Genomic DNA, 22,977 nt, shown 5'->3' on the forward strand with positions numbered 1-22,977 from the left:
GAGATCAAGCTCCTGCTGGATGTAGGCCTGAGATGAATGTAGATTTCTCTCTTGTTTGAAAGTTCAATTGAAGAGAGCTACTTCTAGCTCTCACTGCTGTATAATGTAGATGTTGGAATCTGCAGCAGGGCAGGTGCTTTCTGGCTTTGCCAGAACACAAGCTGTTAGGATGTTGCTTCTCTCACTCTCACTGTCTTTTTTTAAGGTAAAGCTGTTATCTCTCACCTCCAGTTAGGAGATGCTCTGGTCTCTTTCCCATGATGATCGCACAATGGCCTAGGACATGGCTACTTCACACCTTCTTTGTTTTAGAAGAAGACATTCAATTCTGGAATGTTTTAGGATAGGTGTAAGAGTGATGCCTCTTAGCATTGAAGATTTGTCCATTGTCTTTGTCAGACAGTTTGGATACACAAAAGGCCATCCCTTTTTCTTTGGTGGCCATTTTGGACCATTGTTCACTTTTTAAACTGAAGGTTAATTCTTTAAAGACAAAGTCAGTTTTTCATAACTCTTCAGAGTTGGTCCATGATTGTTGTATCATTGCACTTCTAGTGTGCGTGACAGAATGTTGCTCCATAATGTCCAGAAAGCTCATTCTCCTCCTGTATACTCTGTGTTGGGGGTATCGCCATCTGCGAGTTGGAGCTCTGTGCTCATCACCTCTGTCCTGTGGATTGACTGGTTGCTGAGGAGAAGTCTGCTGCTGCTCCTGCTGCTGTTGATGGTGCTGTCCCTCTTGTTCCTGATCAGAGGTCCAGGGCTGGATTTTACCAGCCCTCTGGAGTTGGTCATCAGGAGGGGAGCCTGACCTCTTCCCATGGCCATGGGATATTAACAGCGGTGGGAACCTCAGCAGTGTGGCCACCCCTCAACTGGAGGCAAACAGCCAATTAAACCAATTAATTGGCCAATTATTGACCACATCCGCCTTCACTGACACTTTACTGGTATTGGGAGGAACCTCCACCGTGTGGGGGAACTGCCAGGTGAGGCATGGCAGCCTCCCAGCGGGTTCTTGGGGGGGGCGGGGGTGGTGGTGGGGGTCCTCCTTTATGGACATTCCATGGCCCACAGAGGGGCCCCCTGGTGGCAATGGCGGCCCCTGCTGACACTGGTGCTGGAGGGTGCACCTCCAATTGCCGGGGCCTGCTTTCTTGGCCTCGACACATTAAGTAACAAAACCTTACCTGGCCTTCGAGGGCGCCTCAACATGGAGGCACCCTCCTCTTCCTGCAGCCTCAGCAGGGGCCACCTCTAATGGTGACACTGCCGAGGCTACTGAGCTGCCAGTCCTCTAATTGGCCCAGCAGTTCTGGGAGGTGGGCAGCCGTCCTCAATTCACGGCAGACCCAGCAGTGGCTTCGTAATTGGTCACCGCTGGTAAAATGCTGCTCATGGTCCCAGTGGGTTCGGGACCTGTCTTTGGTTCTGGCAGGTGGGCATCCAGCCTTTGATAAACGCAACCACTAGGTGGCGTAGTACTGGCACATGCACAAATGCAGCCTCATCGACTGAAACGTCACAGTCTGCGGCATCTCAGGCAGCTGCCAGTAATAAAAATGGCACTGTTCAATTTGACACAAAAAATGAATTAAACCCAAACACCCTCAATGACTGCGTTCACTGCCTCCATACCACTCCGGCTCCCTCCCCACCGCTGTTTCACTTCGCTGCCCCGTCCCTCGCCTGTCTGCTTGCCACTCGCTCCCTGCTTCTCCCCCACAGCCACTTGCTCCCCGCTGCACCATTTCCCTGCCTTACCACTTCCCCCCTCTCCTGCTGACTCCCAGTCTCGTGGCTTCCTCCCCTTGGCCGCTCGCTCCCCGCTCTCTTCCTGCCACTTCTCTGGGTGGCGCAGTGGAGAGTGAGCAGCTGAAGCAGCGAAGCAGGGAACGAGCAGCTGAGGGGGGAAGTGGCAAGGCTGGGAATGAGCAGCCAGTGGGGGGGGGTGGTGTAGGGAAGTGGCGAGGCCAGGAGCGAGCGGCCAAGTGGGGGGAAGTGGCAAGGCCGGGAGTGTGCAGCTGAGGGGGGATGTGGCAATCGCGGCCATCGAGGGCTGAGGACATCATTACAACTGACGTCATTGCGTGGTGACATCAGTGCGCACATGCACACATTCATAGTGGCAAGCTGGCAAATGTTGGATGCACTGATGACGCCCATGAACGCTCTGTGCATGCTCTGCATTGTAAGAAGACACTCCTGGCCCCAATGTCATGCTGTAATGGCTGTTCCCATGCTACTGGGGAGGCCTACAGCTGGGATGTGTAGATTAAAGTCAAATAAGTCCAAAGTAACAGAAATGATCTCCAAAGTTTAAGAAATCACCTCCAAAGCAGTAAATGCACACTTTCAGAAAAACTCATGTTAGCAAAATCCTTTGACTTAGGTAAAGAAGTATCTCTCATTTCTCAGTATTTAAAGGCTTTCCAGCCTATCAATTTTTCAGCCCCATCAATCCCCACCGTCCCCTCCTCTTGTTCAACCTGGCGAGTTTCAGACAGCCTGGGAAACCCATGCACTGGCAGTTAAAGCTCAAATACAAGGTTAAAGCTGCAGTTAATTTCCATTAAGCATATGTTAATTGCAGATTTGCCTGTCTCACAGGGGTTTCCTGCTCGCTAACAAACGCACGCAAGTTAAATGCAGAAGTTAGCGGGTTCCTGCTGAATTCATGACATGCCAGAATTTTTTGCTTCTTTAACCTCCCATATGCAAGAACACGCACTCACCCTATCAGGTTAAAATTCAGCCCCACATCTCTTTCAGCAGCAAAGCAGGGACTCCAGAATTTTAGCTGTTAAGTATTTTCCCTTGAGCAACACAAAACTATTATTGGTTGCCATCCAATTTATGATACAATGATATCCATTTAAAGTCCAGTAAGTTCAATCAACCCAGTTCAATTTAAGACCAGAGGAATTATTGTAACTTATCCCACCAGGTGGCAAACAGACAGGATCAGATCGCACCACGTCTCCCCCACCATTCCCATGGCGAGTAAAATTTGGTGGGTTTTGAAACTGGTGGCAGATCCGATCCTGTTAATTTTTGTTTAAAATTACGCCCCGTGTTAAAAAAAATCTCTACATAATGTTTTTTGAGATAGGTGTAAAAGGAATAGTCTGTGATAATACTTTACTTAATCCATATTTTTTTTTAATGTTTCACTTATTGATTTATTAGATTTGGCTAACAGTTCTGGTTCATATGAAAGCTGACACAATATCAATGGAATTTTTAATAAATAAAGGTTATGCTGTTATTTCGATTTCTAGGGAAACCTTAAGATAACATTCTCCAAGGCTCATATGCTTGATGACCTTTTAAAAATCTATTTTCAATTCTTTCTTACGATCACTTTATTCTCTGACAAAATGAAATTGATCTTCAAATGGTTCAGCTGTATCTGCAATAATTTGAGCCACAAATGCAAAATGATGTTTTCATCCAGCACCATGTATCTATTTATTAACAATCTGTACAGACAAACATAAAATTATACAGTAGGACTATGTTTCTAAACATAGATTAGTAGACATAAAAGCATAGATGAGATAATCTTAGTCTATACTGTTCATTTTCTTCATAATTATGTTTCTATATCAAATTTTAAAATGACTTCAAATCTAATTCTTTAAACATAGTTTTAACTTTTCCTATATTGTACTAAAAGAGATGTTCCACTTATTTTGTGTTATCGGTGCTTTTACATTAATGTTGTTTACTGATCTGATTTAACCACTTTTTACATATTCAAATTCCCTATATGTAATATAGTGTAAAACAAAGCAAACTATATATTTTGTACAACAGACTACAATTACAACAGTCAGCCTATTCATCTTTTCTATGGAGCAATGCACATCCCTTTACCAGTAATGTATTTCCTGTTCATTATGAAGATTCAGCCCTGCTGATTGAGTTCAATGAGGCGGCCAGCAAAGACACTAAGGGTACCAATAATACAAACCAACATGAAGACACCCAACAGAATGTGATCAATCACCATTGCAACGTATTTCCATTCCTCCGCAGCCTGGTATTGAAATTAAAAGTAAATAAATGTTATTATCCATGAGCAGTTAAAGTAAGACTTTCAAGACCTGATATATCTTTCTACAATTCCCATTGCTATTAATGCTATTGGAAACTTACTCCATTGAGCAAAAAACTTGTTTGATGCAACTAGACATTAGCCCCACTACATTTTATTGTGCTGATCAAGGCAAAGGATACAAAAACACTGACTTGCATTTATATAGCACCTTTAATGTAGTCAAGCATCCCAGGACCCTTCACAGAAACAAAAAAAATGGCACTGATCCAAGGCAGGACACACCAGGACAGGTTGTTGGAAGGGAATTCCAGAGATTAGGGTCTACACAGCTCTAGGGCATGGCTGGTGGGGTGAAGGAAGTCGGGGTACACAAGAAGACAGAACTGGAGAAGTGCAGATTTCTCGCAGTGTTGTCGGACTTAAAGTTACCGAGATAGGGAGTGGTAAGGTCATGGAGGTATTCGAATACAAGGATGAGAATTCTTAAATCCAGGTGCTCAGGCACCAGGAATCATAGAAACATAGAAACTAGGAGCAGGAGTAGACCATTCGGCCCTACAAGCCTGGTCCGCCATTCATTATGATCATGGCTGATCATTCAACTCAGTAACCTATTCCCGCTTTCACCCCATACCCTTTGATCCCTTTAGACCCAAGAGCTATATCTAACTCCTTCTCGAAAACATACAATGTTTTGGCCTCAACTGCTTTCTGTGGTAGCGAATTCCACAGGCTCACAACTCTCTGGGTGAAGAAATTTCTCCTCATCTCAGTCCTGAAAGGTTTACCCCGTATCCTTAGACTATGACCCCTGGTTTTGGACTACCTCACCATCGGGAACATCCTTCCTGCATCTACCCTGTCAAGTCCTGTTAGAATTTTATAGGTTTCTATGAGATCCCCCCCCTCAGTCTTCTGAACTCCAGCGAATATAATCCTAACCGACTCATTCTCTCCTCATACATCAGACCCGCCATCCCAGGAATCAGTCTGGTAAACCTTTGCTGCACTCCCTCTATAGCAAGAACAGCCTTCCTCATATAAGGAGACCAAAACTGCACACAATATTCCAGGTGTGGCCGCACCAAGGCCCTGTATAATTGCAGCAAGACATCCCAGCTCCTGTACTCGAATCCTCTCTCTATGAAGGCCAACATACCATTTGCCTTTTTTACCGCCTGTTGCACTTGCATGCTTACCTCAGCGACTGGTGTACGAGAACACCCAGGTCTTGCTGCATATTCCCCTCTCTCAGTTTGTAGCTGTTCAGATAATAATCTGCCTTCCTGTTTTTGCTACCAAAGTGGATAACCTCACATTTATCCACATTATACTGCATCTGCCATGCATTAGCCCACTCACTCAACTTGTCCAAATCACCCTGAAGCCTCTCTCCATCGTCCCAACAACTCACCCTCCCAACCCAGTTTTGTGTCATCTGCAAATTTGGAGATATTACATTTAGTTCCCTCATCTAAATCATTAATGTATATTGTGAATAGCTGGGGTCTTAGCACCGATCCCTGCGGTACCCCACTAGTCACTGCCTGCCATTCGGAAAAAGACCCATTTATCCCTACTCTGTTTTCTGTCTGCCAACCAATTTACTATCCATCGCAATACACTTCCCCCAATCCCATGCGCTTTAATTTTATACTCTAATCTCTTATGTGGGACTTTGTCGAAAGCCTTCTGAAAGTCCAAATAAACCACCTCCACTGGCTCCCCCTCATCAACTCTACTAGTTGCATCCTCGAAGGATTCTAGTAGATTGTCAAGCATGATTTCCCTTTCGTAATTCCATGCTGACTCTGCCCGATTCTACCACTGTTCTCCAAGTGCTCTGCTATAAAATCTTTGATAATGGACTCTAGAATTTTCCCCACTACCGACGTCAGGCTGACCGGTCTATAATTCCCTGCTTTCTCTCTACCTCCCTTTTTAAATAGTGGGGTTACATTATCTACCCTCCAATCTGTAGGAACTGTTCCAGAGTCTATAGAATTATGGAAGATGACCACCAATGCATCCACTATTTCTAGGGCCACTTCCTTAATTACTCTGGGATGCATATCATCAGGCTCTGGGGATTTATCGGCCTTCAATCCCATCAATTTCCCCAACACCATTTCTCTACTAATACTGATTTCTTTCAGTTCCTCTCTCTCACTAAGCCCTGTGTTCCCCAACATTTCTGGTATTTTATTTGTGTCCTCCTTTGTGAAGACAAAACCAAAGTATGCATTTAGTTGGTCAGCTATTTCTTTGTTCCCCATAATAAATTGCCATGTTTCTGACTGTAAGGGACCTTTTTCTCTTCACATACCTATAGAAACTTTTACAGTCAGTTTTTATGTCCCCCGCAAGCTTGCTTTCGTATTTTCCCCTGCTTAATCAATCCCTTGGTTCTCCTTTGCTGAATTCTAAACTGTTCCCAATCCTCAGGTCTGTTGTTTTTTCTGGCAAATTTATATGCCTCTTCCTTGGATATAATGCTAGCTCTAATTTCCCTTGTAAGCCATGGTTTGGCTACCTTTCCCATTTTACTTTTGCGCCAGACATGGATAAACAATTGTTGCAGTTCATCCATGCGCTCTTTAAATGTTTGCCATTGCCTATCCACCATCATCCCTTTAAGTAACGTTTCCCAATCCATCAGAGCCAACTTGCGCCTCATACCTTTGTAGTTTCCTTTACTAAAATTCAGGACCCGAGGCTCAGAATCAACTACGTCACTCTCCATCTTGATGACGAATTCTATCATATTATGGTTGCTCATCCCCAAGGGGTCTCACATGACTAGATTGTCAATTATTCCTCTCTCATTACACAATACCCAGTCTAGGATGGCCTGTTCTCTATTAGGTTCCTCAACATATTGGTCCAGAAAACCATCCCGTATACATTCCAAGAATTCCTCCTCTACGGTGTTATGACTAATTTGATTTGCCCAATCGAGATGCAGATTAAAGTCACCCATAATTACAGATGTTCCTTTATCGCATGCTTCTCTAATTTCCTGTTTAATGCCATTCCCAACATCACCACTACAGTTTGGGGGTCTATATACAACCTCCACTAACGTTTTTTGCCCCTTAGTGTTTCTCAGCTCTACCCATACAGATTCCATATTGTCAGAGCTGATATCCTTCCTCACAATGAAGGTCAATGAGCAAAGACATAATGGATGAATGTTAGGATACAGGCAACAGAATTCTGGAGGACCTCACTTTATGGCGGGCAGAAGATGAGAGTATTGGAATAGTCGAGTCTAGAGATAACAAAAGCATAGATGAAGCTTTCAGCAGTAGTTGGCTGAGGCAGGGGAAGGGAAAGGCAATATTATGGAAGCAGAGGGAGGTGGTTTTTGTGATGAAGATGATACGGGGGAAGAAACGCAGCTCAGGGTCAAATAGGACGTTGAGGTTGTGAACCCGAGACAGTGGTCAGGGCGGGAAATGGAATAAGAGTCTATGCAACAGAGTTTGTGGTTGAAGTCAAAGATATGGCTTCAATCTTCTCAATGTTTAATTGTAGTAGATTTCTGCTCATCCAGTATTTGATATTGGACAAGCAGCCTGACAGCGCAGAGGTAGTGGAGAGATTAAGAGAGGTGGTGGTGAGGTATTTCTGGGTGTTGTCAGAATACATGTGGAACCTGACATTGTGTTTTTGGCAATGTTGCCAAGAGGCAGCATGTATATGAGAAATAGGAAGAGTCCAAGGATAGATCCCTGGGAGACTCCAGAGGTAACAGTTTGGGAATGGAAAGAGAAGCCATTGGAGTAGATCCTATAGCTATGACTGGATGGTAAGAATGAAATCAGGTGAGGGCTGTCCCATTCAGCTGGACAATGGAGGAGAAGATATGAATGCAAGCTAGTGAGAAACATAAAGGCAGACTGTAAAAGCTTCTTTAGGTATGTGAAAAGGAAAAGATTAACAACGACAAATTACAGGTGGAGTCAGGAGAATTTATAATGAAGAATAGGAAAATGGTAGAGAAGCTAAACAATTACTTTGTGTCTGTCTTCACAGAGGAAGATATAGAAAATCTCCCAGAAATACTTGGGAACCAAGTAACTTGTGAAAATGAGGAACTGAAAGAAATTAGGATCAATAAAGAGGTAGTACTCAAAAAATTAACTGGATTGAAGGTTGATAAATCCCCTGGACCAGATGAGCTCCATCCTAGAGTGTTGAAGGAGGTGGCTATAGTGATTGTGGATGCATTGGTGGTCATCTTTCAATATTCTATAGATTCTGGAAAGGTTCCTGCAGACTGGAAAGTAGCAAATGTAACCCCACTATTTAAGAAGGGAGGGAGAGAGAAAATGGAGAACTACAGACCTGTTACTTTGACGTCAGTAGTAGGGAAAATGTTAGATTCTATTATAAAGGATGTGGTAACTGGATACTTAGAATGATCTGATTGGGCAGAAGCAACATGGATTTATGAAAGGGAAATCATGTTTGACAAATCTGTTGGAGTTTTTTGAGGATGTTACTTGTAGCATCGATAAAAGAGAACCAGTGGATGAGGTGTATTTGGACTTTCAGAAGGCTTTTGATAAGGTTCCACACAGGAGGTTAGTAAACAAAATTAGAGCACATGGGATTGGGGGTAATATACTGGTATGGATTGAGAATTGATTAACAGACAGAAAACAGAGAGCAGGAATAAATGGGTCATTTTCAGGGTGGCAGACTGTTACTAGTGGGGTATCGCAAGGATCAGTGCTGGGACCACAGCTGTTCACAATCTATATAAATGAATTGGATATGGGGACCAAATGTAATATTTCCAAATTTGCTGATGACATAAAAGTAGGTGGGAATGTATGTTGTGAGGAGGATGCAAGGAGGCTTCAAGGGGACCCGAACAGGCTAAATGATTGGGAAGAACATGGCAGATGAAATATAATGTAAGTGTGAAGTTATCCACTTTGGTAGAAAAAAACAGAAAGTGTATTTCTTAAGTGGTGAGGGGTTGGGAAGTGTTGATGTCCAAAGGGACTTGGTTGTCCTTGCTCATGAGTCACTAAAAATTAGGATGCAGGTGCAGCAAGCAATTAGAAGGCAAATGGTATGTTGGCCTTCATAGCAAGGGGTTTTGAGTACAGGAGTAAAGATATCCTGCTGCAATTGTATACAGCTTTGGTGAGACTGCACCTGGGGTATTGTGTACAGTTTTGGTCTCCTCATCTAAGGAAGGATATACTTGCCATAGAGGGAGTGCAATGGAGGTTCACCAGACTAATCCCTGGGATGGCGGGATTGTCTTATGAGGAGAGATTGAGGAAACTGAGCCCGTATTCCCTAGAGTTTTGTAGAATGAGATGTGATCTTATTGAAACATAAAATTCTTACAGGGCGTGACTGGGTGGATGTAGATAGGATGTTTCACCTGGCTGGTGAGTCTAGAACTGGGGACATAGTCTCAGAATAAGTGGTAGCCCATTTAAGACTGAGACGAGGAGGAATTTCTTCATTCAGAGGGTGGTGAATCTTTGGAATTCTCTACCCCAGAGGGCTGTCGAAGCTCAATTATTGAGTATGTTCAAGACAGAAATTGATAGATATCTAGATACTAATGACATCAAGGGATGTGGGGATAGTTCAGGAAAGCGGTGTTGAAGTGGATGATCAGCCATGATCTAACTGAATGGCGGAGCAAGCTCAATGGGTTGAATCGTCTACTCCTGCTCCAATGTTCCTATGAGAGGCATTGGAGAAGGATAGTGCAGTCAACCGTATCATGGGTTGCATACAGATCAAGAAGAATGAGGAAAAATAGTGCACCATGGTCACAGTCACATAGGATTTCATTTGTGAATTTCATTAGGGCCATTTCAGTGCTATGACAGGGTTGGAAACCTGATTGGTATTTGAACCAATTTGAACCAAATACTTTGCAAAAATAGTCTAAATTCAGAATCATTCTCAGCATATTCTAAAGTTTTAGAACTGGATTAAGGTTATGCAACTATTATAAATATAAATTAAAATAGAAATAAAGAATGTAAAATGCCTACATTGTTTGATTCCTGATCAGACTTCATGTGGTCTGCAATATATTTGATTCCCTCAATGGCACTTTTGACATCTGGGTTTTTTGTTAGAGGAGTTTGGAAAGTGATGTTTCCTGATGCTTGTTTTCCAGAAATGTCAGAGATATCAATGTCTTCAGTAAATATCTTTTTCTCTTGCTTCTCCTTAGTCAATCGTTTCATTGTTGAAAAAAACATGATATTGGGTATAGTATCAATAAAAACCTGTAAAACAAAGTGACATACTAGAAATCCATAACTAGTAATTAATGAAACAATCCTTAGAAAATGTACTGTGCTATAACCAATTTTACTACATTACATTAAATTTCACATTTAACATAGAAAATACATCCTACAGTGCTTCATAGATCTATGATGAAAAAATGGACACCAATCTACAAAAGGATATATTAGGAGGAGTGACCAAAAGGTTAAGCGAAAAAAGTAAGTTTTAAGAATCTCAAAGGAGGAGAGGAAGGTACAGAGGTGGAGGGATTAGAGAGAGAATTCCAGAGTGTGGGGCCTAGGTGACTGAAAGCATGGTTACCAATGGTAGGGTGAAGGGAGGAGAGATGCGCAAACATCAGAGTCAGAGGAATGACGCATTGAGAGAAATTGTAGGCAAGAAGTGATTACAGAGAAAGGGAGAGGCAGCGTTTTGAAGGGATTTAAACATAAAGATGAGAATTTTAAATTTGGAAGACCAGCAGCAAATGTAGGTCAGCAAGGACCAACATGAAAGAGAACTATTTACAATGTTATTTAGAATAGAGAGAAGTTGGGTGGTCAGCAGTTCAGTGAGAATGAAGCCAAGGGAGCAGTGTGGGGGGGGGGGGGGGGGTGGTGGATAGAATTCATGGACAAGATTAGCTCAGAATACACGTGAGAGGAGGTGGGAGAGAAACTAGAGAACCAAGTGGGGAGCTTGGAGGAGCTGACACTGGAGGAAAGCAGCAGAGATATCTGAATAGATGGTCTTAAAACTTAGTGACAAAAGTCCATGAGCTCTCACACTTGTTGTTGAAGGTGAGACGGAAGGGAGCAAAGGAGATGAGTTTGAGAGGCTGGTTGATAGTGCAGAAAAGAAGTTAGGGTTATCTTTGTTCCCCACAATGACACTGGAGTAGTGGATTGTTTTGGCAGGGGAGTGAGACCCAATAATGCTTCACTATGGTGATAATAACCACACGACCCCTATGACGGTTTAGCTGGAACACATGATGGAAAGTGTATATAGTTGGGAAGGCTTCAGTAAGCAGCAAGATGTCGCCACCAATGAGCCAAAGCAAGGATGTTAATGCAATCAACCACAGTAAGGTTATGACGGCAACGGTCTTGTTCATGAGTGAATGGATATTCTGGAGGGAAATGTGGAGAGAGGGGGGACGGATCTTCTAGTAGTATCTAAGGGGGTAGTGGTGGGCAGGGTGAGTGGGATGGGAACAAGAATGGTGAGGTTGGGCCCCAATACTAAGTAGAAAAGTTATTGAACGAGGAGAATGGGGCAGTACTATTATTATTATTAATACAATTATACTACATATTTATGTTTAGAGAAATGGTCTTTATGTTACAGTGATGTATGGTAAGCTGTAATGCAGTCAAATCAATCTGAAATGACTTGGAAGAGGTAATCTCACATTGCTTTTGTGTAGGACCAGCTGCAGTATAAATGATGTGAAGCCAACGTCCATGTGACCTGCTGAATCACATTCAGTTTGTATTGCTAGTAGGCAACTGACTGTCCTGTTACCTTTTAACTAAATATTCTACATTGTCTCTCATTATGTTCACTACGATATGCTCACAAAAGTCATCCTTTGCTTATATTGTGGTATCAAATACTTTACCTTTGAAATTTTTTTTGTCTCAAGTCAGCAGAAACTCAGAATGTAGGCTTTCATCCATGATTAGTGGGTAATCAATTGGATCAACAGCTTTTAACTGTGCACTGATCATAATTAGGCACAGACTGGTTAGTCAATGTTTTGCAACAGAACAGGTACATTTTGTTTTGTACTGTTGAGTTACTTGTGGGCTGATAAGTGGCAATTAAATAAGTGGCCAGCGACGCCCACATCCCATGAAACTAATTTTAAAAAAATTAAAAATGCATTATGGTGATTTTAGAACAGCAGCTTGAGAAAGTTACCTCTGATTCTGAAAATTTTAGCTCAGGTCCCTCACAATTACAATGGAACCATAACATATCAGCCACACAGCTTCACAGTATGTGAATGAGTGCAAGGACTGCGCAATCAAAATTTGCAATAGTTTCTTCCAATTGCCATTGCAAATTTTATATAAATAATTTAATAAATTGTTCAGACACTGTTTCTTCTATTTATTTAGGAATTTAATTCAAAAAACATTTCATAATTGATGGACTAAGATATATGAGTTCACCTACTTTCAGGGAGCGGAAGGGAGTACGACCTGCATGGGAGCACCTAACTATCAGGAGAGGATAAATAGAGAGCAAGGTGCCAAGCCTTCACTTCATCTACCTCCAGGGAGCTGGACCTGCATGGGAGCACCTAACAGCTTCAGGATTCAGCGTGCACTGACTGAGTTTGAAAAAAAAAATCAAACATTGACATCACAGGAAAGCTGTAAGGTGATTGGTTGGTGATTACCTGCTGTTAAAGAGTGTCTGTAAATAGGTAGGTTAGTAGACTGCTGTTAGGGTGAGTGTGTAAATAGCTAGAAATTAGAAAGCGTAAAATTTAAATTTAAGTTGCTACCTTATAATTAATTAAGACACACAAGCAGAAGGGAAGTAAGAAGCTGGTGAGTCTACTGTTTTTTTTAAGCAGTAAGGTTTATTGTATTACCACGGTTTAAATTAGTACAGTAAGTGCTGGTGAGGAGAGGCATTAATTAAAAATTAATTAAGAAAATTAATAATTAGTTATTTAAAACACAATCAGGATAGTAGGGCAGGTGATGTGTTGCAGCTGCAGTATGTGGGAGCTCGTGGACACCAATGTAATCTGGCTCGAGGAGCTTTGGCTCAGAGTTGATGAGCTGGAGTCCGAGCTACAGACATTGCAATGCATCAGGGAGGAGGAAAGTTACCTAGATACTTTGTTCCAGAAGGTAGTCACCCCCCATAGGATAAGGTCTTCTGATTTGGTCTGTGGTCAGGGACAGGAGGGTGTGACTGCGAGTAATCAAGTAAGGGGATCGAGAAGGCAGAGGTGGAGGACCCTCAGCCCTTGCAATTGTCCAACAGGTTTGAGATTCTTTCAGCTTGGATGGACGAAGGCGAGAGCTGCAGGTTGGATGAGCAAACTGACCATGGTACCATGGTACAGGAAGCCATTCAAGCTGGGGAGTAAATAGGAATGTAGTGGTAATAGGAGATAGTATAGTCAGGGGAATAGACACAGTTCTCTGCAGCCGAGAGTGAGAGTCCAAAAGGCTGTGTTGCCTGCCCGGTGCCAGGGTTCGGGCCATCTGCTCAGGGCTGGAGAGGAACTTGCAGTGGGAGGAGGAGGATCCAGTTGTCATGGTCCATGTGGATATCACAACATAGACAGGACTAGGAAAGAGGTTCTGCATAGAGAGTATGGGCAGCTAGGGGCTAAATTCAGAAGCAGAACCTCAAAGGCAATAATTTCTGGATTACTACCTGAGCCACTTGCAAATTGGAGTAGGGTAAATAAGATTAGACAGTTAAATGCGTGGCTCAAAGATGGGGGTGAGAGAAATGGGTTTCGAACATGGGGCACTGGCACCAGTACTGGAGAAAATGAGAGCTCTACTGTTGGGATGGTCTTCACCTGAACCATGCTAGGACCAGTGTTCTGGCGAGTCATATTACTAGGGCAGTAGAGAAGGCTTTAAATTTAGTAGTGGGGGTGAGGGATCAAGTGAGGGAAGATGTGATAATTTAAAGAGAGAGAAGGAAAGAGAGCAAGATAGCAATAAGGATAATGATAACCAGAGTGTGGCAGGAAGGGACAGAGCATTTAAACTTAAGAGTATGCCTGAAGATAAGGCTAGAGGTCGTGTACTAACAGAGGTGGGGGGGGGGGGGCGGGGTTGGTTTGAGTGAAGGGAGATTTAGAAATCCAAAGAGAAAGATCGCGGCATCGGAACAGTATAGCATTGCGGGTAAAGACAAGCAGAATGGGCAGGCAGGGAGTTTAATAAAAATTGTACATCAGTGAATAAGGTCGTTGCAGGGAATAGAAGTAAAAAAGTGAAATTAAAAGTTCTTATCTGAATGCGCGAAGCAAGTGCAATAAGATAGATGAACGAGTGGCACAAATAGAGGTAAATGATTTAGATCTAATCACCATTAAAGAGACATGGTTACAAGGTGATCAAGATTGGGAAATAAATATTCCAGAGTACACAATATTTTGGAAAGACAGACAGAATGGAAAAGGAGGAGGTGTAGCCTTGATAGTAAAGGATGACGTAAGGACATTAGGGAGAAAGGATCTGCCCTCAGAAGATCATGAAGTAGAATCAGTGTGGGTGGAAATTAGGAATAGCAAGAATCAGAAAACAGTTGTGGAAGTAGTTTATAGGCTCCCAACTGTAGTTATACCATTGGACAGAGTATTAAGCAAGAAATTACTGGAGCTTGTAACAAAGACAATGTAATAATTGTGGGGGACTTTAATCTTCATATAGACTGCGACAATTAAATTGGTAAAAGTAGTTGACAATATGAGTTTGTAGAATGTTTTTGGGACAGTTTCTTGGAGTAATACATAGTGGAAACGACTAGGCATAAAGCTATCTTAGATCTAGCATTGTGTAATATAGCAGGGTTAATTAGTAAAGTCATAGTATAAGATTCACTGGGAAATAGTGATCATAATACCATTGAATTTCATGTTAAGTTTGAAAGTGACATACTCCAATCACTAATAAGAATCTTAAACTTAAACAAAGCCAATCACGGAGGTATGAGGGGAGAACTGGCTATAGTAAATTGGGTAAATAGACTAAAAAGTATGGTGGTAAATGAACAGTGGAAACTTTTAAAGAAACAATTCAAAATGTTCAACAAAAACACATTCCATTGAAAAACAAAAACTCAGCAAGAAAGACCCATCTGTGGCTCACTCAGGAAATTAAGGATAGTATTAGATTAAAATAAGAGGCTTACCATGTTGCAAAAAAGAGTAGCGAGTCTGTGGATTGGGAGTGTTTTAGAAACATTTGCCAACTTCCAATCCGACGGGACCATTCCTGAATCTAAGGAATTCTGGAATCCTTCTTATGAAATGAAAGCCTGACTTTTTTGTTATAGTGCTTTATGACTAACAATGTACGTTTTATTTTCGGGTTACACAGATATTGTATGGATTACTATCATATATTCCTAATCACTCCAATGGACAGAAACCACCACACTGACAGAACATATATTTCATGCTAAACTATAAATTGTAATATCCACAGAGCCAAGTTGACACTACAAATAAAATAGCAATACAGTACTTGGCTTTCACTGGTACACTAAATGGTTTCCTGATATCCACTCAACAAATTATTTTATTTTATTAATTCTTTTCAGAATTTTATTGAGTTTAAGTGAAACAAATCATGAGCTCTCAGCACAGTGAGTATGATGTTTGGCTTCCAAGATCAGGCTGAACCACAGACGTACCTGGTCTGAGCAGCTCGCTCATACCACAGGACAAATCATTTTTCTCATTAAACAAATTTAATCTGAAGTCCCAGACATTTTCTCAACTGCATGTAAACAAGTTTTTAACCAATTACATCTTCCAGGCATATTAGCTCCAATTTTGCAATCCTGGCAAAAATAGAGAGCGTTGGACCTTTGCTGAGGATGATTGTGCTGTATTTTGCGATCAGCGTTTGTTTCCCTACTTTGAATAGATTTTGACAGAAAAATTTCATACATTTAGCTGGGGAGTGTAAAATCCAATGAGGCAGCAGTTCTTGAAAGACTGCAACTCATAGAAATTACAATGCAGAAACAAGCATTTCAGCACAAAGCCTTTCCTCCTATGCTAAGTGTCAGCCATGGCTCAGTTGGTAGCACTCACCTGTGTGTCAGAAGGTTGTATGTTCAAGTCCTATTAGTGGATGGTACAAGGACTAAAAGACCTTACTTTAAGGTTTTGGATTTCAGATGCAGAGGGGAAGTGAGTAAGAACTTTTTTATGCAGCAAGTGGAACTCGTTTCCTACGAGGGTGGTGGAAGTGGAGACAATGAATGATTTCAAAAGGAAATTGGATGGGCATTTGAAGGAAATAAACTTGCAGGACTAGGGGATAGAGCAGGGGAATGGGACTTATTGGATTGCTTGACAGACAGCTGACATGGACTTGATGGGCTGAATGTTCTCCTTTTGTGCTGTAATGACTCTATGACTCCACAACATGAGAACAAAAATCCAAATTGACACTCCAGTGCAGTACTGAAGAAATGCTGCAATGTCGGATGAGACATTAAACCAAGGCTCTGCCTTCCCTTTCAGGTGGAAATAAAAGATCCCTTGACACTATTTGGAAGAAGCGTGGGTGAGTTATCCCTGGTATCCTGGCCAATATTTACTCCTCAATCAGATTCAAATGGGGTGGCGCAGCGGTTAGCACTGCTGCCTCACAGCTCCAGCAACCCGGGTTTGGTTCTGGATACTGCCTGTGTGGAGTTTGCAAGTTCTCCCTCTAACCGTGTGGGTTTCTGCCAGGTGCTCCAGTTTCCTCACACAGCCAAAGACTTGCAGGTTGATTGGTAAATTGGCCATTGTAAATTGCCCCTCGTGTAGGTAGGTGGTTGGAGAATTGAGGGAAGGTGGGGACATGGGACTAATGTAGGATTAGTATAAATGGGTGGCTGATGGTCAGCACAGACTCAGTGGGTTGAAGGGCCTGTTTCAGTGCTGTATCTCTCTACGACAAAAAAGTTATCACATTGCTGTTTGTCGGAGCTTGCTGTGCACAAATTGGCTGTCACATTTCCTACTTCAAAAGTACTTCATTGGCTGTAAAGTGCTTTGGGACATCCTGAGGTCATGAAAGGCAATAAATAAATGTAAGCTTTTCTTTTTCAGGTTGAGGGCAGCCATTGCCATCTCCTTGAACCTGCATATGTGCTTCAAATTGATAGGTCCCCCTCCAGTTCAGGAAGCACCAGGTTAAAAGTTCTGTTTGTGCCTTGCATGCTATGCATTTATAGGAACAGTCTGTCCAAATGTGTCTGCACTTACCTTTAACTCTTCCTGATGCCTGAAAGCTTCTTGTATATGCCTCTCCCAGGTTCCCTGGATTACAGGTCCATATATAGTTTGCACTCACTCTCACGCCGGCCTCCAACCACACCGCTGCACTTGTACATTCACAGAATATTACCCTTCAGCACAAAAATTGGGCAGCCTCCTTTACTGCACCTCCTACAGCAGGACTCCCGAAGTATCATCATCAAAAAACAAGTGGATTTGAACAATATAAAAGCCCTTTTCCCCTAACTAGTGGTAAACCACCCTGTACTCCCAACACCTATTGAATACATGCAGAAAAATTACAATAGTAAGTTCTAGTAATAGTAAATAGTAATAGAAATTACAATAATAAAAGGGGCTCATCTTCCAAGAAACAGAGAGGTCAGTCTTGCTGCCTCAGAAGCCTGCCAGTGCTCACAGCACTGATTTTGCCAGGATCACAGAATTGAAGCTACAATGTTGAAATGTTTATGATTGAAACCAGATGGACCTTAACTCAGTCATAATCTATTACATTTATAGTTGGTGTAAACTCTTGCTTTATCTGCCGTTTATTTGATTGCCTTGCTATAAGCTATATTCCAATTTTATAAATGGGATATCCTTGGTTCCTGTTGAAAAATTCGACATAATGATCAACAATTTCATCTGCTCTTCTGATGCACTTAAATGTTACTCAAAATGAATAAAACAAATGATAGCTATCTCACCTTTCGTACCCATTGTGGCATCGTATGTGTACTTGGAGAGCGATGATGGGTATTAATTACGATGACAGTAATAACAATTGAACTGATGACAAAAATCATTGTGAAGAGCATGTATTTGCCAATTAAAGGCACAGCACTGGAAGTTGAAGGTATCAGCTCAACAATAACTAGAAGGAATACAGTCAGAGACAGCAAAACTGAAATACTCAAAGTCATCTTCTCACCTGCAAGAAAATCAAAAGCCAGTGCTGTAAAAACTATATGAACCAGTAACAAGGAGAAGCTTTATCATTATGAAATTATTTACAGCTGAGATGAGAGACAATTTTCAATTGTTGGGCACCCTTTTCTCACCTGAAAATCAGGGGGCCGACAGTTGAAAAGCATGGAGAGTGGGAGGAAACATCGGTTGCCCCATTAATGCCCAAGAACTGCCTGTTGCTATTTCAGGTGAGCCTGTTATAGTCACAAGGCTGTTTAAGTATGAAAATTGTGGCTTAAGCTGGTGTAGGACCTCATTTTCAATTTTTAGGTATACTCCCTGCACACTCCAATCATTTGTACCAGGCAGTGAGCAGCCTAACTAGGGGTCCTTAAATGAAAGGCCACAATTTTTGGTGGGGTAAATTTTTGTGGGGGCAGGAGGAACAGCTCGCTGTTGATCCATGCTTAACCTCCTCCAGGATTTGTAACAACCCCTGCTTCCCAACCTGCTGACCAGCTCAGTGTTGGAGCAGGCAGGTTTCACACCCTCCCAAAACTGGCAAGCTGCAGCAGACTGCTAGTGTGGTGCCTGCAGCTCACCAGTAACATGAAAATGAAGCCCACAGCCAAAAACAAAAAAAGCTGGCTTTGAGTGGGCTCAAAGCATTCCACTAACGTTGTGCTTGTTTTAGACAGAAGGCAAATTCCCGCTCCTCCCAACCCAGCACCCCTACTCTCATAGTCTACATTCCTTGATTCAGTTTTTTTAGCTGGAGGGCAAGCAAGTAAAATGCTGTTTCACTCACAAGCAAGCATTACCTGAGTAATACAAACCAATGATTGTGCAAAAACTTAATAAGAGGAATAAAATTATATGCAATTTTGTAATAAAGGCATAGACAATTAAATGCATTTTTTTTACTGAGGCCGGTTCCTCTATCACTCCTCTGCACAACGATTGTAAGTAGTTATGATGGTGGACCGAATAAAATCTTGTCTGAAATATTAAGCAGTAGCCTACTAATAATTATGAACAATATGAATATTCAGGAACAAAAACAGAAAATTCTGGAAAAGGGCCACTTCTCTTTTATAGATTTTTAGCCTTTGTAGTTGATTCTTGTTTTTAGTGTTAACGATTGATTGCTGATGTGATAATAAGGTTGTATGCCATCACAGCAATGTTCCAAGGTATGAGTAAGATAAGCAAGTTTTACAAATGAATGCAAAATGCATTGAAAGTGAGAGTATGAGTACATGGTGAACAGATAGAGAGCGTGTATGAATGGTGGATAAAGATGGAATACGTGTGAGGTGAATCCAAAGTACACAAGACCAAGAAAGCAAATAATTGTAAAATAAATGAAGCAGACTGAGGGAATGTAATAGTTGAACAAAAATAATGTGAGTGAATATACTGGAAGCTACATGTCAAGTGTTGGATAGAGAGTTTGTGAATGAATATGAAATGAAAGAGAGAGAGAGTTAACTGCAAGAAGCATGGAAGAGACAGTGTAACAAAAATATAATTACTTAAGAGAAACAGGGTGAATGTGAGATACAGGGAGATAAACTGAAATTGAATGTGAGATACAGGGGAGAGAATCTGAAAGTGAGTGTAAGGTGCAATGATGGATGATAAATCAGAGAGATTACTAGTGAATGAAAGATGAATGGGAGAAACCAAAATAAATGATGCTGTACAATAGAGTGGGGATCTATTTTATTCAAATGCTGCTGATTTAAAAAAAATTTTTTATCTGTATATTTGTAAATGTAGAAGGTTAGGGGTTGTTCTATAGAGACTGTTAAGGAAGCATAATGCATTGTAAACTGTTGAGCAAAGAGCTTAAGAGACAGATTTAAACACCTGAGAAACTAACCTGGCTGAGGAGGAGAGAAAATTAATACAGAAAGCAGGGGGAAAGAATGCAACTGAGCAGAAAAGTGTTGTTCTACAAAATAGTACAGTTGGAGCAATCTCTAATTTTATTTTACATTTGTATTTTAAAGTCCTCATAGAACTGAATGAGCTTCTTCCTGCAATAACAAAGTGCAAAATATATTCAAATATTCTTTACATACCTGAATCGGTTGGCAAATAAAATACCAATCCAGTTAAAAAGGAAAAGAGTAGACAAGGGATGATGACATTCACAACAAAATAAAGAGGTAGGCGCTGCATGATAAAGTGATAGGTGATGTCCAGGTAGGGAGTGTCTGGACAGCAGGTATAGTACACCCTGTGCTTCCATCCACGATAATCTTTCATTACCCACTCTCCACTCTCCATGAAGGTACTCAAATCTGGCCGGTCACTTTCCTGAATAAGAACCATAACATTGTAATTATGTGTTATGTTAAATCAACATCAAATTTTATTTCAAGGATCAGACATGTGCTTTTCAAGTCCTTTGCCCACATTTTTAACAGCTCATTGTTCCCTTGTTTATGCAACTCCAATTTTCAAAAAGGGTGACAAGTCAGATCCAAGGAAACATAGGTTCAATAGTCTGATGTCAGTTGTAGGTAAGGTGCATGATAAGATCATAAGAGATGTTCATTATGATCACCTGGATAAAGAAAGAGTCATCAGAGACACTCAACACAGCTTCTGGAAAAGAAGGTGTATCTTACTATTTTGCCAGAATTATTTGAAGAGGTTACTAGATTAGTGGATGAGGGCATCCCAGTAGATATTATCCATTTGGATTTTCAGAAAGCCTTTGATAAGATAAGTCAAGAGGATACTCTGTAAGACAGAATCTTGTGGAATCAGTAGGAAGTTGCTGCATTCCTGCAGGCAGAAAGTAGTCATTAACCCCTTGGATCAGCTTGCAGGCCAGTTACCAGTGGGGTTCAACAAGGATAAGTGTTGGAACCATTGCTTTGTATTATCTTCATAAATGACCTAGATATAGGGCTGGATTATGGTGACGAGCTGGAAGGCAGAAGGAGTTGGAATATCGCGACGAAAAGCAGCGGTTGGGAAGCTGAACGTCTTTATGTTGCAACTGGATATTCCGAAGGGTGGCGGCATGGTGGGAGGACCTCATGCTGAAACACAGTGGGAAGGTAATTAAGCCTGTTTGACTGGAAATTAATTGCAATTTTACCAGGGATATTGTATTTTACAAAGCGTGCAAGGGAACCATGGGGTTTCAGAACCTCGCCAGGTATAAGGAGGCGGTGGATTAGCGGGAGGTCAGTGCTGGTTGCAAATGACAGCCATTGGGAGCACTGGCATGGCTTGGCAGGGAGGGTGGAACAACGTGGGCATTGGCAGTTGGAACAGGGACAAATGTGCCAGCATAGCAGGGGCAAACGACTTGAATGCCATCTTGGAAATAGCAGTAGTATGAATAAACCGGGGCTGGGGGGGGTTGGTGAGAGGCCCTGGAGACTGAATGCAGATATTTGGCGTGGGCCTCATTCACTCAGGCTTCAAGAGCTCTAGTGAGGAGGGGTATCAGAAAGGGAGAGAGCTGTAGCCACAGGCAGTGGGCCAGCAGCCACCTGAGGGCCAACAGGAGCTCCAGCCTCGGAGGAGCACGCAACCGGCCTTTTGCACACAGAAGATGTTCCCCACCAAAGAGGGTTGACTGTCGGAGGCTTAGCTTCCTGCAAATGTTAGAGCAGCAGTGTCGCTGAAGGCTGTGCCTCTCCAGGGAGGCTGTCACAGAGCCGTGTGCCATGATGGAGGACGAGATGAGCCCTATGAGAAGTAGTGGTCACCAATGCCTGGGGTGCTGAAGGTCACTGTGGCGCTGAATTGCTATGTCTCAGGATCATTCCAGGGATATTCTGGAGATATCTGTGGAATCTCTCAGTCTGCTGCTCATTGCTGCATAAAGATGATCACCAATGCCACTGTCAAGACGGCCAACCAATACATGTCCTTTCGCATTGATCCGGACAGCCAGGCCAAGAGGGCCATGGGGTTCAGAGCCATCGCTGGATTCCCCCAGGTGCAGGGTGTCATCAACTGCATGCATGTGGCCATCAAGTCTCCCACAAACCAGGCTTCATCAACAGGAAGGGCTTCCACTTGCTCAATGTACAACCACAAATGGTTCCTTCAGGTCTGTGCAAGGTTCCCAGGAAGCAGCCCCAACGCCTACGTACTAAGGCAGTCCCAGGTTCCAGATCTTTTCAGGGTCACCCATACATCTTCAAGGATGGATACTGGGTGATAAGGGCTACCCACTGAAGACATGGTTACTTGCACCTGTGAGGAACCCAAGCGCTGATGCAGAGGAGAGATACAACAGCTGCCATGGGACAACTCGAACAACCATCGAGCAGACAATAGGCCTTCTGAAGATGCAGTTTAGATGCCTGGATCGATCAGGTGGAGCTCTCCAGCATGCCCCAGCAAGGGTCTCACATATTAAGGTGGTGTGCCATGCTCTGTACAACATGGCACTACAGAGGGGAAAGGCTTTGAACAATGAGTACATTGTGGAACGCGATGCCTCCTCCAATGATGAGAATATGGAGGAAGATACTGACCAGGCACTGAATGAGGAAGAACCCCAGGGACCACAGGCAAGGCACAATGAATATGCGTAAGGGAGGCTCGTGATGCGCTAACACAGGCAATCCAATAAAACTACAGCCTTCTGCAGCCCCATTGCCATTTCCTTCATTGCCCTTACTATTTACCTGCACCCATTAAGACAATAGACAGCGGCATAGGGAATGCACTAACCTCACACTGTGTGGGCCTT

The 22,977-nt window shown here is 42.4% G+C and overlaps 1 protein-coding gene across 1 annotated transcript in view; it reads right to left on the reverse strand.

The window, feature by feature from the left end:
- Window positions 1–3,577: 3,577 nt before the first annotated feature.
- Window positions 3,578–22,977, reverse strand: part of chrna1 (cholinergic receptor, nicotinic, alpha 1 (muscle)) — a 45,664-nt gene continuing 26,264 nt past the window's right edge. The window contains exons 6-9 of the mRNA XM_068034572.1: window positions 20,333–20,570; window positions 18,044–18,267; window positions 10,099–10,338; window positions 3,578–4,042 (exon numbers count right to left, since the gene is read on the reverse strand). Coding sequence (XP_067890673.1) covers window positions 3,911–4,042; window positions 10,099–10,338; window positions 18,044–18,267; window positions 20,333–20,570 — 834 coding nt within the window. The 3' untranslated portion in view covers window positions 3,578–3,910. The remainder of the gene's footprint in view (window positions 4,043–10,098; window positions 10,339–18,043; window positions 18,268–20,332; window positions 20,571–22,977) is intronic.

Source organism: Heterodontus francisci, chromosome 7 (assembly GCF_036365525.1).
Source record: "Heterodontus francisci isolate sHetFra1 chromosome 7, sHetFra1.hap1, whole genome shotgun sequence".
Classification (NCBI taxonomy): domain Eukaryota; kingdom Metazoa; phylum Chordata; class Chondrichthyes; order Heterodontiformes; family Heterodontidae; genus Heterodontus; species Heterodontus francisci.